This window comes from Sturnus vulgaris, chromosome 2, assembly GCF_052056855.1.
Source record: "Sturnus vulgaris isolate bStuVul1 chromosome 2, bStuVul1.hap1, whole genome shotgun sequence".
Taxonomy (NCBI): Eukaryota; Metazoa; Chordata; class Aves; order Passeriformes; family Sturnidae; genus Sturnus; species Sturnus vulgaris.
The window spans coordinates 20408653-20423651 of record NC_142244.1 but is presented as its reverse complement, the minus strand read 5'-3'; the positions used below and the strand labels follow the sequence as shown (position 1 = coordinate 20423651).

Genomic DNA, 14999 nt, shown 5'->3' with positions numbered 1-14999 from the left:
TAGGGAGTAAGTTCAAGTAACAGCTTTAAATTGGCATTTTCTATGGACAGTGTGTCAGCTGGCATTTGTTTGATATTAAAGCCTCCTGACTTCCTTTTCTGGCCACATCTCAAATTTGCTATCAGTCAGTTTAGAGGAAGAGAGTCAACAGAACACTGTTTTTCATTTTTTAAGATAAATTTTCAAGGCTTTTCTGTTTTTTCTGTTCCTTGACATCCTAAAGAGGGTGATTTCCTTCCTTCCAGGAAAACCAGTAACACATGTTTTGGGGTTGGAGTCTGGACTGTCTTATGGGAGTTTACCACACCTCTTTTTCTTTTTTTTTTTTCCTTTAATTTTTGTTTTTAGAAGTTATTCAGAATTGCTCTCAGGGAATGAAATTATAGTTTCCTTAGAGATCTTTTCTGTCTTTCTGAGGGATGATGAAAAGAACTTTAACAAAATTACTTGTTATACCTGAAGAAAGTAAACAAACATAGACAAACAAACAAAAACAACCAAAAATTTGAGCTTGAGAGTTTCAGAGCAGATTTATACTGCAATGTTACTCAGATTAAAATAGCTGTTGACTTGATTTTATTTTCTTGTTTACTTTTTAAACCACCATCCTTCAGACAGCAAAAAAAAATACTTTTGTAGAAATGTTGTAAGGCAGTAATTCAGTTTCGTCTGCTCATTTCTGTTCCAGGTCCAAACTTAGTCTTTTTCAGTCAAGAATAAGCTTGCAGAAGGCAAGTGTGAAGGTGAGTATAAAACTTGGATTTTGCTGATTATTTCGTGAGGCAAATGCCCCAAATTGTGTGGAATGTAGAGGTGAAGAGCAGCTTGGAAGGGAAATCAGTAGGACAAAGGATGAGTTAAGAGCATTCTCTGGGCAGATTATAGAATTATAGATGGAATATATGCAAGGAATTTTTTTTTCTAATTAGAGTTAAAACTGTTATTTGAAGACCACACGTGAAATTTCAATTGCAGGAGAGAAAAATCCAACAGGAATCCCTTCATCATTAGGAAGACTTAAAAGCTATGAATGCTCTGATGTTTTCACTGTATTAACACATATCCACACACAATTAATTTGCTATTGGTACGTGCCTGGCCATTCAGATTCTCTTTCTGAGCTGTGTTTTCACTTGTTGCAGTTAAAAGCCCGACGATCCGAGTGCAATTCCAAGGCTATCCATGCCAGGAATGATTATCTCCTCACTTTAGCAGCTGCCAATGCACACCAGGATCGCTACTATCAAACAGATCTAGTAAACATCATGAAGGTAAGGAAGCTGAATTCTGGGAATTGGGAAAATTTGGGAGGGTACAAAATCCTGGATTGCCTTTTCCAGTGAGTTGCCATGAGAGGGAAGGTGGAGCCTGCAGTGGTGTCTGAAAAAAGTGCAGCCAGCTTTGAGGCCCCAAAACTGGGCAGTCTCTTTTCATTTTTTAATTGACTTCTCTTCTGAAAAACTCACTTGGATAAAACTCCCTCGGATAAAGGAGTCAGGTCTGTCAAACTAAGCCAAGTATTTTCCTGTTGTAAGGAAACTGGAGATTTTTTTTTTAGTTCTTTAGTACCATATCCCATAATCCTTTTTATTTTGTATCTGATCAGAACACTTCTTTATGATGTGATTAATGAGCTAGAATTATTAAATATCTTGGTTTCCAAGCTATGGATTTTAGGGAACAGCAGTCAGCATTCTTGTTCTCACCTGTGGCAATTTGCCAGGTCAAGGCAGGAGCAGCTACTTTAACTCAGAGGAAATGACACACTTTAAAAAGTTCAAATCTGATTGCTCACAGTTGTTTTTTCTTAAACATCACCCTAGAATTAATTAAATGTACACTATTCCTGTGTCTTTGAATGCAAGAGTTACAGATCAATTGTAAAATCTCCTACTTCACACTTTATCTGCTTGCATTTCACGTGTTGACATTTTCGAACTTGAATTTGCTCTTTACAAACTATTCCCAGGCAGGTTGACTTAAAATTCTGTCATTTGCATTTTGAATTGCTTTATTGGAAAAATAGCATAGAATTATAACAAATCCCTGCGTTATCAGCCTGCCTTTGTATTTTGGGGGGGAAATATTGATATATTGATATGAAAAACAGGTAAGTGAGGTAAAAAATGAGAGCACCAAAGGAATTCTCCTGTTTTTCCCTCTGTGTGTGCTTTTCTGTTAGTAAAACGTGAATATTTGTGCTGACTTAACGTTTAGTACATGGAAATGCTCGTAAAGAATTTCCTCGTGCCTGGTGCAGATAAAATTATTAATTGATGCTTACATAAGATAATTCCACACTTACATGGATGGTTGGCTGTCATCACTTAATGCTCTTACTTGGGAGCAATTCCAGAAAGGAATTGAATATGTTCACAACAAAACAAAAAGGGTGTTTGAAATCATTTTTAAAAATGAGCAAATAGCCTTAGTAGTTTTTTTCAAGCCTTTCTCAAGCCGAATCTTTTTTTGCATACAGGAAAAAAACCTTACAACTTGTTCTTTGATATAAATAATTGTGGTTTACTGAAAGCCTAAGTGCTTTCACGCAGCCAAATTACTCTGGAAGGAAAGGACAACATTCAAGGCTTATTTTTCTGCATCTCTCAGATATTTATAGCAGTTGAATCTCTTTGTCTGGTAAACAAAAGTGTGTTTTTTAATGAAGAGCTGTAAATTTGGGTCTCTTGCACTGTTGGTCATGAGCAAAATTCCCTGGGAACACACCCAGGTGTCCTGAGAATGGGGTCATGGTCTGGAGCAAGGCAGAGAAAGTCACAGGCATGGTCCTGAACTGAAGGGGCTACTGGAGATTTTAGGAGACAGAGAGAGAGGGAAAATCTTCAGGAAAATCAAGGATAATGCACCACTGGACTCAAATTCCTTCCCTCATCCAGGAGCTCTAATGTAAACTGAAGTATGAAACTGCTTAAATGTATAAATAAATACAATAGAAACAGCAGCTTGTAATCTGGAATGGGATTTGCTGGAAGGGTCCTGGTTTCTTCTTCTCCTCCTTCTGAAATTCCTGAGGGAGCCACACTGTATAAAGTACAGAAAAAATGATTATTTTATTTAGCAGAATGATTTAATACAAATGGAGAAGGAGCTGGAGAGAGAGGTGACCAATTGAAGGTGAAGAATCATTCAGTATAATCAAATGTACAATGACTGAGAAATGGAGCAAGATCTTGCCAATTTTGGTTGACCAGGCAGAAAACAGCACACGAAATTCATGTTAAAAAGAGAAATGCAGTAACTTGGGGGAAAAAATTGCTGCCTACAATCTAGAGAACTCTGAATAGCCATTGCCATTTTTGAAAGAGATGCTAGGACTGGAAAATGGAGTGGAGGATAAAGAAATGGAGACACCTGTGCAATGTTTCTAATCTCTAGGTGACATCACTGGGAAGGGAGGATTTTGGAAGGGAGTTTCACCCTTCCAGCACAGCTTTTGCTTCAGTAGCTTGAGTGGTGGTGTGACCCATATATTTTACATGCTGTAAGCAGCTGTAGTATCGAAATGAAACATCTCTGCTACTGTGTTGTGATTAATATGCTAAAAATGTGCCTTTTATCTCAGTATTAGTAAGTCCTTTGGTATTCCTGTAGTGCCACGTGCTGTCTCTGAGTGTTTCCCCATTTAGCTGCCCTTGAGCTGATCTTTGAACTGCTCAGGGCTCTCCACATTTCTGAATCACATCAATATCTCCTCAGACTGTTCAGATTTTTAACCCAGTGCCTGTTTTTCTAGCTGTTCTCCAAAAACGATAAAACCTTTGGAGATAGAAAAAAACCACAGGAAAACTTCTCAGCTGATACTTGTCTGTAGTACTGTACATAACAGTGACACATGTGTCAGAGGCTGTTTCTGTTTGCATCCATCACAGACAGTTTCTCCGTGGGTTTTGGTTTTCATGGAGTTTCTCTTTTCAGAATTGGAATGGAGCTGTGTGGGTTCTGTTGCCTCTGGCTTGGCTGGAGCACACCCAGTCCCTGGCTGTGACGTGCATCCAGCTACTGCCTTCGGGTTGGGGTTGTGGCCCTGCACTCCCAAACCCTCCCTCTGCACCCTCTGCATGTGCAGACACTGCTCACTTTGCTAGGAAACTTGAGATTTTACTCTCAGCTCTGACATCCACTTGCCTGTGTTGATAAATAGTGAGTTAAAAACTCAGCTGATGTGGCTGCCTCTTCCCATCTGTGTTCTCTTTATATGAAATTACCTTTTATTTCAATAGGTTAAAAAGTGTCTTATTTAGCATGAAATAGAATCAAGGAGTGTTTATTATTGGATGTGGACATCAGGGGTTTGTCCTGGCATCTTGTGTGAGTTGAGATGAACAGAGGCAGGTAGAGTTCTTGCACAGCTTGTCTTGCTGTCAGCCTGGAGAATGGATCTTCAGTGCTTGGTGACAAAGAAATCCAATGAAAGGCTGTACTGGTGTTGGAGAAAGGAGGGGTGGGGATATTTGGCAGCCACCGTGTTGGTTGAAGCCTGCAGGAGGTATTTCCAGCCTTTGGGAAAGTGTGATGTTTGCTGGGCTGAGGCAGCTTGGGCTGCTCCCAAGAGGAAGCTGCTGCAGGGTTTGCTCCTTGTGTTTGCTCCTGCCTCTGGAATGCTGCTCTGGTGCTGTCCTGTGACAGATGAATCACAAATCCACCTTGTGACCTTGTTTCGTTTTCTGTCACAGGTAATAAAAGGGGCTTTTCATAGGAGGGGTTCCTGGTACACACAGTCCTGCTGATTTTCAGTGCTTCAGAATATGTTGACTTGATTTTGCAACATTTTTGTGCAGAGAGGAAAAAGTGATGGGCTTGGCTGTGTTTGTAACTGTGAAAGCCATCACAGGCTAAACAGAGATGCTTGGAAAGAAAAGGCAAAACGCTTCCAACTTTTTTAATAGGGTGAAGAATTGTTCCTACTGTGCCTTCCTAGTTTTCCAATTACAACGCTTAATAAGGAGCAAAACCATTCTAGGTCTGTTCAGAAAAGATTTGAATCCTTTGGCCTTTCCTTTTATCTGTCCTTTATGGTCATTTCAATCTCTGCAGTGAAATTAAAACCTCTCAAAGCACAGACTAAATAAAGCCTGGTAATGTTTTATTCTTTGCCGGTTTCCTGACAAGCTGTTTAGGAAGAGTTGCCATCACCTGAGTGTGAAAAACACTCCACAAACCCTTTAAAAAATAAGTTGTCTGCCTGGTACTTAGGTTTGTACTTTAAACCAAGGTCGGAGGGAAGTCTGAGATGATGGTTGAAGTCAAATCAGGACTGTTTTTATATTCATCCTTTTAATTACTTTATAATTTTTAATGCTGTCCTCTTAATTCTGTAAGTTCCCCTCATGAACCACCTCAAAGAATGAGTTTACACAGCAGCTTATGATGAGGAAACATTGACATGAAAAAAAGAAAAGCAGGTGTGCTGGACACTTTAAATAGTCCTGAGGTTATTTAAAGAGAGAAAGAAAGAGGAAACGAAAACTTATTTTTCAAAATCCCAGAATGGTTTGGATTGGAAGGGACCTTAAAACCCATTCAGTTCCAACTCCCTGCTATGGGCAGGGACACCTTCCACTATCCCAGGCTGCTCCAACCTGGTCTGGAACAATTCCAGGGATCCAGGGGCAGCCACAGCTTCTCTGGGCACCCTGTGCCAGAGCTGAGGAGCAGTTTACAGGTGCTGCTGCATTTTTTTTTTTTGAACACAGAAAAATTCTGGAGAAGGCAGCAGGCAGTAGCAGCGAGTATTTCTAAACTAAGCTCTTTCAAAAAGAAATATTTCATGTCATGGCTCATGTTTGGTGTTTGAGGGAGAACAGTGTCAAAAGCTGGTGCTTTGTCTTTGTGGTTTCAGTGGTTTCTTTTATCCTGTTGTAATTATCAGGCTGCTTTTCTCTTTTTTCTGTACTTTCCAGTTTGCTTGATATGAGGAAGTGGAGTTGTGTAATTTGGCTCTTGTTCTTGATCAGAGTTCTTGTGATGATTTGGCAGGTTTGAATAAAAACTTTGTTACATCATTTCCCTGCAACAGCCCTTTGCTCAGGTGTGGGTGACAGTAAGAACACAAGTTACAGCAGTGCTTTGTTAATTTGAGAGGTTGATTTCTAAAATTGCAGGTGAAGTGTGGCTTTCCCACACCTTTGTCTGTTTTTAAGGACTCTGATAGAGGAAAAGATCTGGCTGACTTCCAAGGAATGAGCAACCTGGTGTACTTGACCCTGCTTTAAATGCAGAGGTTGAACCAGTATCTCCCTTTTAAACCTGAATTACTCTGTCCTTCTTCTAAACAGCATTTTTTTGGTAAGGAGGCTCTCCCTGGGATTCCTCACCTTCTGCTTTCTGGTTTTGTTTTGTTTTGTTTTTACTGCAATTAATTAAAGTAACTGCATGAGTTCCAGCAGTGCTGGAACCTTCATGTTCTAGTGAGCCCTGGTTTTTATTTGTTAGAATAGTTGGGAGTTTTTATGAAGCTGTGTTGACTTCTCTGTTTTCAGCATAGTCATCCATCACTTTTCCCATGCACTTTCAATGATCATTTAAAACAAATAGAAATGTGGGCTCCAAACATGACTTGCACAAATGAGATTCAGCTGGAGCTGGCAGTGTTTATAAAAATGACCCCAAATTGAGGACTTGGTGGCTTTCAGTTAATAATTTGCTTTATGCCCTGAAATTAATAGGATGTGTGTGGCAAAGAGTTCTTTCCCCTGGCTCTGTCTGAATTGAAAAAGAAGTTAACACAGTAGCTGAAAGTCTTAAATAGGCTCAGGAATGTTATCCCAGCACTGCTGTGTCCTGTAGAAATAAAAGGGTACCATTTGCATCAGCACATATTTCTGTAGCCTCTGGAACAAGCAGAATATTATCACTGTAAGAAATCAATTTACGTCCACGGTATTGTTCCAAACTTTTTGGAATGATTTAGAAGCACCCAGGGGATTCCTTTTTTAAAATGGAAAGTCTGCCCCTCAACGAAAAAATAACATTAAGATAAAGTCACCAGAGATTTCCATTTTCTTCCATAAATCTCTTTTATTATTTCAGTGCTACCAATTCTTTTAAGATCCTGTAAAACTCCCTTAAAAATGCAGAGGGGACTTGTGCAAGTGGAAGAACTATTGTTTCACTTCCGGTCCTTGTCAGCTGCAAGCCACAAATATTTTGTAATCCCAGTTAAAGCAGCCGTGGATGGCATTATCTGCAGCATCAGATGGGCACAGGAAAATTCCTTCCCAGGCAGTTCATGAGTGTGCTTGGCTTGCTCATGGTCGTTCCCACAGAGGGGCTGCCTGAAGGGATCGTGCTCAGCACACGATCCCAGTGTTCCAGAAGATTGCTCCTTGTGGGTTCCACGGCAGCTGATCCTGATCCCACGCCGTTTTCCCATCCAGGGACATCTGCTGCTGTTTTGATGTGCACATCCAACCTGGGGGGAAAGAATTCCAGGTTGTGGTGTAGTTCTGCATCCACATAAATTACTAGTTCGTTAATACACAATTGTGGTCTCTGGTTTGTTGTTTTTTCTGAAACGCTCATCTCTCACATTCCCAGCTGATACCTGAGAAGTGCCTTAGAGAATTTTAGGTGTTCACAGTCCATGGAATATGTGCTAACTCCAGCTGGGAGCACTTGGATTCCAGCTGACTGTGAGTTAATGTTTGCAGGGAAGTGAAAAGGGGATTTGCACTGGAAACGCAACTTTTGATGTTAATTTTGCTAAAACCACAAGCAAGGGAGGTTTATTGGCCTTAACAGTAAATGGTATTTGCACCAGTAACTGTTGTGTGTGTATGGCATAGAATCATGGAATGGTTTGGGTTGGAAAGGACCTTAAAATTCCTCCAGTGCCACTCCTGCCATGGCAGGGACACCTTCCACTGTCCCCTTTGCTCCAAGCCCTGTCCAGCCTGGCCTTGGACTCTTCCAGGGATCCAGGGGCAGCCACAGCTGCTCTGGGCACCCTGTGCCAGGGTCTCACACCCTCACAGGGTGGAATTCCTTCCCAATATCCCATCCATCCGTGCCCTCTGCCCCCCAGTTCTTACGTGTCCAATTTTTCATGGATGAAGTATGCATTTTCAGTTTCAAATCCACCACTCACCCCCTGAAAAATCACTTTGCTTATCACACAGACTTTTCATGCGACCTTGAGGCACAGGAGTGAGTCTGAGTCACAGCTACTTCTGTTGTGAAAATGAGAAAGTGTGATGGTCACATTGGCCTGGTGACAGTCAGTTTGTCCCATCTCGTGTTCCAGTCACAAATGAATCCCTTGGTGAAGCATTTGACCCATTTATTTCAGGGATCCACGTGTTTATTCCTCCATGTAGTGTTCAAGCAGCATGACAAAGTCTAATACAGATCTCAAGGCAACTTAATTGTCTGAAAACAATTATCATTTTTTCAGGGTGAAGTAAATTATTTCTTGATAATGTAAGTGACTTTTCAGTGAGATTTCCTTCGGTGTTTTCACAGAAATAACTTAAGGGCTGATTGTAAAAGCACGGTGTGATTTTACAGATGCTTATGAAAGAAAAGCATTCCCCATTGTCCTGTCTCTTCACCCTTTGTCCCCAGTCCCTCTCCAGCTCTCCTGGAGCCCTTTTAGGCTCTGGAAGGGCTCTGAGGTGTCCCTGGATCCTTCTCCTCTCCAGGTGAGCACCCCCAGCTCTCCCAGCCTGGCTCCAGCCCTGGAACATCTCTGTGCCCTCCTCTGGACTCTCTCCAGCAGCTCCACGTCCTCCTGCTGTTGGCCCCAGGGCTGGGGCAGCTCTGCAGGTGGGGTCTCACCTGAGCACAGGGACAGAGAGGGAGAATGGTCAGGGATGAAATCAGATATTTAATCTGAATGTAAAACAAAGAAAATGACTGGAAAGAAAAAAAAAAACAAACAAAAAACCCCAAACCCTGCTAGAAAAAAAACCAGGAACGAACACAGTGTAGGGGTTAGGATTGGGAAGGAGTTATTTGAAAGGAATCTGGGGAAATCTAGATGAGGGAGGTAGCAGAAAACCTAAAACTTCTTTCGTTTGAAGATTTTTTTTGTAGAAAGTGTTTGGGATTTGGATGGGACTTGGAGATATTTTGGTCAGCTGTCATAAGCCCGCTGATTCTGAGCAGGAAATGAAACTGCCATCATGTTTGAAAGCCACACTGTAACACAATGAGAGCAGTTCCCAAAATACTTGGCTGTGCCGGACAGCAGCCTTGGAGCTGCTCCGGGGGAGCAGCCCGGCTCAGGAAGCACCTGGGCTGCTCCCTTTGGATGCAGGTGGGGCTGCCACACTTTAACTGCAAACGTGCAGCATTCCTGCCTTAGGATTCGTGGAGAAAAGCATCCCAAACACATCCTTCGCTGGGGTTTTTTTGCCTGAGGGCTTTGTTTTTAGCAGCAGGGAAAAGTTACTTTTTTCCTCGGCGTTTTTTTTTTTCTTTTTTTTTTCTGCTGTTACATGTAACCACCCGGTGTTTCAGTGAGTTACCTGGAACGGACATGTTTCCATTGAAACTGGGGGAAAAACGCCTGGATAATCCTTAACATTGAATGTGTGCGCTCAGCTTTTGTCCTATTAAATGAGATATTAAACTGTAAAAGTTACTGAAGATGTGGAGACCTCAGAAACCTCTCCATTGCCTAAAGGGGTGCCAGGAGAGCTGGAGAGGGGCTTGGGACAAGGGACAAAGGATGGCTTCCCACTGCCAGGGTTAGATAAAGGAATTGTTCCCTGGGAATGTGGTCAGGCCCTGGCACAGGGTGCCCAGAGCAGCTGTGGCTGCCCCTGGATCCCTGGAAGTGTCCAAGGCCAGGCTGGACACTGGGGCTGGGAGCACCTGGGATAGTGGAAGATGTCCCTGCCCATGGCAGGGATGGATTGAGATGATTTTAATGTCTTTTCCCACCAAACCATCCTGTTACCCTGTGACTCATCTTCTGTCGTCAGAGGCAGGACAAAACATTTCTGAGTGACTTCAATAATGAAAGCAGTGGAAGAATTGTAACGAGGAGATGAGGCCCAAAATAGCACAAGGCCAATAAGTGCGAGATGGAAAATGTCACACTGAATTTGAAGTTTAATTAAATGCTAGAAAAAGTTATGGGGAAAATGGTTTCTAATCTACAGCTGTCTTGCCCAGAGGGAGGCAAACCTGGGAAGAGTTTCCACAGATCTTTGAGGGTTTCATAGGGCCCAGCTGTCACATTTTGAGGGGCTCTTTATTCTTCCAGCTTCCAAAGCTCTGCTGTGTTTGGAGACAGTGCAGGTGTTTTGGGATGGCTGGAGGTGAGGAGCTGCTCATTCTCTCTGTGGATAAAGGCTGCTTGAGTTCTGGTTTTTGCACAGTCTTTAGAAAACTTCCTTGCCTTGGAATCCCTTCCTGCAGCTGAAAATTCCTATTTAATTTTTACCAATTGCTAAGGAGATAATGGATTGTAAAGCTGGCCCAGAAGCTCAGTCAGGGGAAGAGGAGGAGGAGGAGTGGGAATGCTCCAGTGTGATTTGTCTCCCTACCTGCAGGTTTGATCCCCCAAAATAAAATTCCCATCTTTTCAAGCTGTCACCTCTGCTTAAAAAGCTCTGCAGCCAGGCTAGAGCCCCTTGGTGTAGAGGGAAGCAAATATTCTCTACCAGTGGCTTCTTTATATCCATAATTCCTGCTGACTGATGGGTGGAATGGTGTCATCCAGCTGAACAAGGATATTATTTTATAATGTTGTACAAATTATCAAAGCCCTGAGGTAATTGCTTGTAGGATTGGAATGCTAATTAAAGGAATTAATCTCTCTCTGGTATTCCCAGTGTTGCTCATGGATAATGGGAGGAACTTTTTCCATGCACTGGTTCATCCCAGCTCGCTTTCCTCTTGGCACCAGCATTGTCCAGGGCATCCAGCAGCACTCTTCCATGAGGACACTTTTTAAAAATCCTCATGGATTTTTAAAACTTTGGGAAAGCTTTCAGTATTGGGTTGGAGGCTTTTAATCTCACATAAAAATCATGGGGAGTGGAAAACAATTCAAAATGAAAATGAAAAAAAAATTTTTACGAGGAATCATGACAATATTCTGGGATTTGGGTGCCTGAATTTTCTTGGATAAGCTTCCTTTGACTGGAGTGTTAAACCAGCTACATGGAGATAGTTAAAAATGAGTTTCTAGTTCAAGCCCAAGAGTACTAGAAATCAAAATTTTAAACTGCTCCTATTAAAAAAATAGTACAGTGTTACTACACTAGATTTTTATATATTGCATATAATAATTTAACATATGAGAATTCAATTTAATAAGGGATAAATTTCAAAAATACAGAATTCCAAGAAAAAAGTGCGTAAAAAGAAGATGGCAAATCTGAGAAATACCTTTTTCTGTATATAAAACGTTGACAGATGTTGTGGCTCTGTGTATACCCAGATAATTCACCATATTTTCATAGCTGATCCACATCTGTCAGGCTTTGCTCTTCTCACTGGGCAGTTCATCCAGTTGGATTCAGTCTCAGTTCATTCAGCTGGATTATTGTAGGGTATTTTTATGATACTCACGTGTGACTTCAGGTACAGATCCCTGGATTCTGTCTCAACATTCCCACTGAGCACAGACCCTTCTCTCTGGCTGGGTCTGGGAGCCCCATTTCTAATTTAAAAGGGGATATTGGAGCATTCAGTGAATTAACTTTGCTGAAAGGCTCAATTTATTTAATAGCAAAGACTCAGCACTAAAGACAGCCTTGTATCAAAGAAATTCCAGCCCTGCCAGATCCTTGGGATGTCTCTTCCTGTGTGGTTTCAGTCTCTTGCTCTGCTCTGCCCACACAGTGTTGGGAGGGCCTCTGAGCACTGGCACTGAGAAATTAAGGAGTTTTTAAAAAGGTTTGAGTATTAATCCTACAGGGCTGAAATAAGTTTGAAAAGGAGCTTAAATTTAATGCAGTTATGTTCAACATAAACTGTCAAGAGACCAGATTATATTTAGGTATTCCCAATCAGGCCACATTTCAGACGTGATTTAATTAAAAGATTTAACAGCACTAGATCCCATTTTTGTTCATTTTTTTGTTGATTTTTGTCACCCAGCACTGTCCTGTCAAACACTGGAAGACTAGAAAATCCTCTCAGCTTCTGGAGAATATGGCATGACTGGGATTCCATCCATCCATCCATCCTTGTTCAGGAATACTGCTTGGAATGGGGATTCTGTGCCAGGCTTTGGGACAGGGGTGGGGGGAATCTGCTTGTGAGAGGGGAAAACCTTTCACAATATTTTTAATTATGGACTTCAGGCTCAAATTATTTTTGTCCTCACCCACTGGTGCTTACAAGGAGTGCAGGCATAAATTGTTGGTGTGATTCCCCTGGAGATAAGTGAGAATGGACTCCTGAAAGTAATAAAGCATAATTGGCACACAGAATTCCCAAGTGGGTTTTGGGAGCCCTGGGTTGATCTCCTTGCTGCACTACAGCTGCCATACCTTTGGCATTACCCCCACCATGTTTTTTCCTTTATTGTGGGAGATAATTGCTGTCATTGTTCTGTGATTCCATAATTATTGCAGATAATCACAGGGCTGTCACTCTGGACCATTTTCCTTATAAGAACACATTCGTGGAGATGACAAAAATTCCTAGAAATAGTTTTGTTGTATTTGGTCCTTGCATTTTAGCATGACTGGCAGAGTAATCCTTTTGTAGGGTGCCTGTTCAGGAATGTGGGGTTCCCTGTGTGAGATACACACTGCCCTTTTCATAGTACTTAATTGTTTCATACATTAGCATAAAATTTAATGGAATTCGTAATTTGAGTTGGAAAATGCCTGAACATTCTGAATATCCCAGCAAGATTGTTGGTGTTGTGGGTGAGACAGAGCAATGTTACATTTGCAGGACCACATCAAACTGCAGGTTGTATCTCTCTGGCATGATAAGAATCTGAAACGTTTGGGAATATATTGAATTGTTGAAATTTTTCATATTGGGACATTTCCATTCCTGAACCTAGTCTGTGAGCAGCCTGTGAGTAGCCTGTTCCCTGAATACAGGTGAATTTAAAGCCTCATAGAGAAAACAAACAGATGGAAATGGTAAATCCAAGGAGCAGTGGGGAACAACAGCCTGTGCTGGGGCAGGAAAGGTTTTGTTGAAGAGATTTATCTGAAGAAGTAAATGAAAATGGTAATACAGAGATCAAATCAACTAATTGAAACCTAAACCCAGCAAAACAGGTGATTAAAAAACTTCAAGATTCAAAAGCTCCTAAGGAACGTTTATGCTCAGTATCTTATTATTCCTTTTTTTTTTAACTCCTTTTTATCAAGTTTTATTAACTTGCATTTTATCTGTGATGGGAGTATTTTTAAGAAAATGCTTGCTTCTTAAATTTTTTAAAGAACATATTAAGAAAATAGTTTTTAAGAGAATATCTTAATGAAAATATTTATTGAGAAACGTTGGGATTTGTTGTGAAATGCATTTTCACGTGTACACATCTGTGTAAGTTTAAGATTTCTCTCCCTTAGCTCGTGTTGTTGTAATATAGAAAAGATTTGGATTTATCCAAGCTGGTGTCTGAGTTAGGGATGGTTCACCCATAGCATGAGAGGTCATAGGGAGACCTGCTGGTAAATCTGGATGGAATTCTGTAAGGAAGAATTCCCTGAGCTTTCTTGGAGGTGGTTCTCTGGGTAAGATTTGGTTTTGTAGAAGGTAAAAATAATGAGCTCTGGTCTGTTCTCCAGCAAAGTGCATTTCTTTAATTTACCTCCCAACTCATGTCAAAATATCAAAATATTTGTTGAGCTGAGCAGCAAAATAATTTATTTTTGGGTAAGGAGAACTAAAAAATCCAGACAGAGCACACACCCCACTGCTGTTCCTCAGACATTTTGTGATGATGACAGTGATCTTGTGGTCAGCAGAAGAATCCTTGAAGAGAAGAAATGGTGTCAAAGTGCTGAAGGATTTAAATGCACATTTTTCCACGTGAAAGAAGCCCATTACTGGCATGAACAGTGCAGAGCACTCTGAACTCTCCAGATGCAAAAATATCATGATGGTGACAGCTCTGCCACAAAGTCGTCTTCCAAATGTTGGATTTGAGCCAGAATATTTTTTTTCTTCCCTAAAAATGAGGAAGTGCCAAAGCAAAGATGCAGTTTATTAAAAATGCATCCTGTCAAAAGTGGAATCCCTGTGGGGATTTGTTCCAGAGCTGTGCAAGAAAAAGCAAACTAGGTCCAAGAAGTCTTGGGAGATACTTTTGGGAAATGCGTTTCTAGATATTCCTAGAATCCGTTTTTATCTTTTTAAGCCTTACATGGTAGAATTTGAAGATCTGGTTTTCCATGCTTGTGGCAGTCTCACATCAGGGTGTGCTCACTGATTTCAGTGGAATTGTCCTTTAACCCTGGAGTGTTAATTCAGTGCTGTCTCCAGCAGGTAACTCTCACTGCTGTCAGCCTTGCTGCAATTCCAAGGAATTAGAAAGGGCATTTCCTTCCGTGCCTGTGTTCACCTACCAGACCCTCATCCTAAAATGTCACAAGTGCAGGGCGCTGCCGTGAGGTGGTGGAGGCAAATCCTGTTATTATCATTGATTTTGCTTGTTCTTGTTTTAAAGGGACGTTTTTCCTGCACTGGGGGAGGGTGACAGGCATCTGTTGGTGGCTGTTCCATATTTTTCTGTGCTCGGAGGAGACTGCAGCGCCCCAACAACAAAGGTTTTGTCAGTAAAAACAATGACCCTGGCGAAATTGTAAAGGAACAAAATGATGTGCAGAACAATCATCAAGTGACTAATAAGAGCAAACAAAGAACTTGCAAACAAGCCCCAAACTCCTGACAGCAGAAAACACAAAGCTCTGGGGTAAGGGAAAGTGCAGAGTGTGTTTGTGGGCACCCAGCTGAAAGGAACTTGGGGCTCTTGTGGTCTTGCAGTGTCCATTGTTCCCATCTTTGCCGTGGTGAGAGCTCCTCCAGGGTGTGGGGGGAGAGGAAACTCCGAG

At 41.5% G+C, this 14999-nt stretch overlaps 1 protein-coding gene across 2 annotated transcripts in view; it reads left to right on the top strand.

Annotated features, from left to right (window-relative positions):
• The window catches only part of FCHSD2 (FCH and double SH3 domains 2), a 117056-nt gene that overhangs the window by 64321 nt on the left and 37736 nt on the right, over nt 1-14999 (top strand). For both annotated transcript variants that reach the window (XM_014888716.2, XM_088158627.1), the window contains exons 7-8: nt 689-743; nt 1143-1271. In XM_014888716.2, the coding sequence (XP_014744202.1) occupies nt 689-743; nt 1143-1271 (184 nt within the window). The remainder of the gene's footprint in view (nt 1-688; nt 744-1142; nt 1272-14999) is intronic.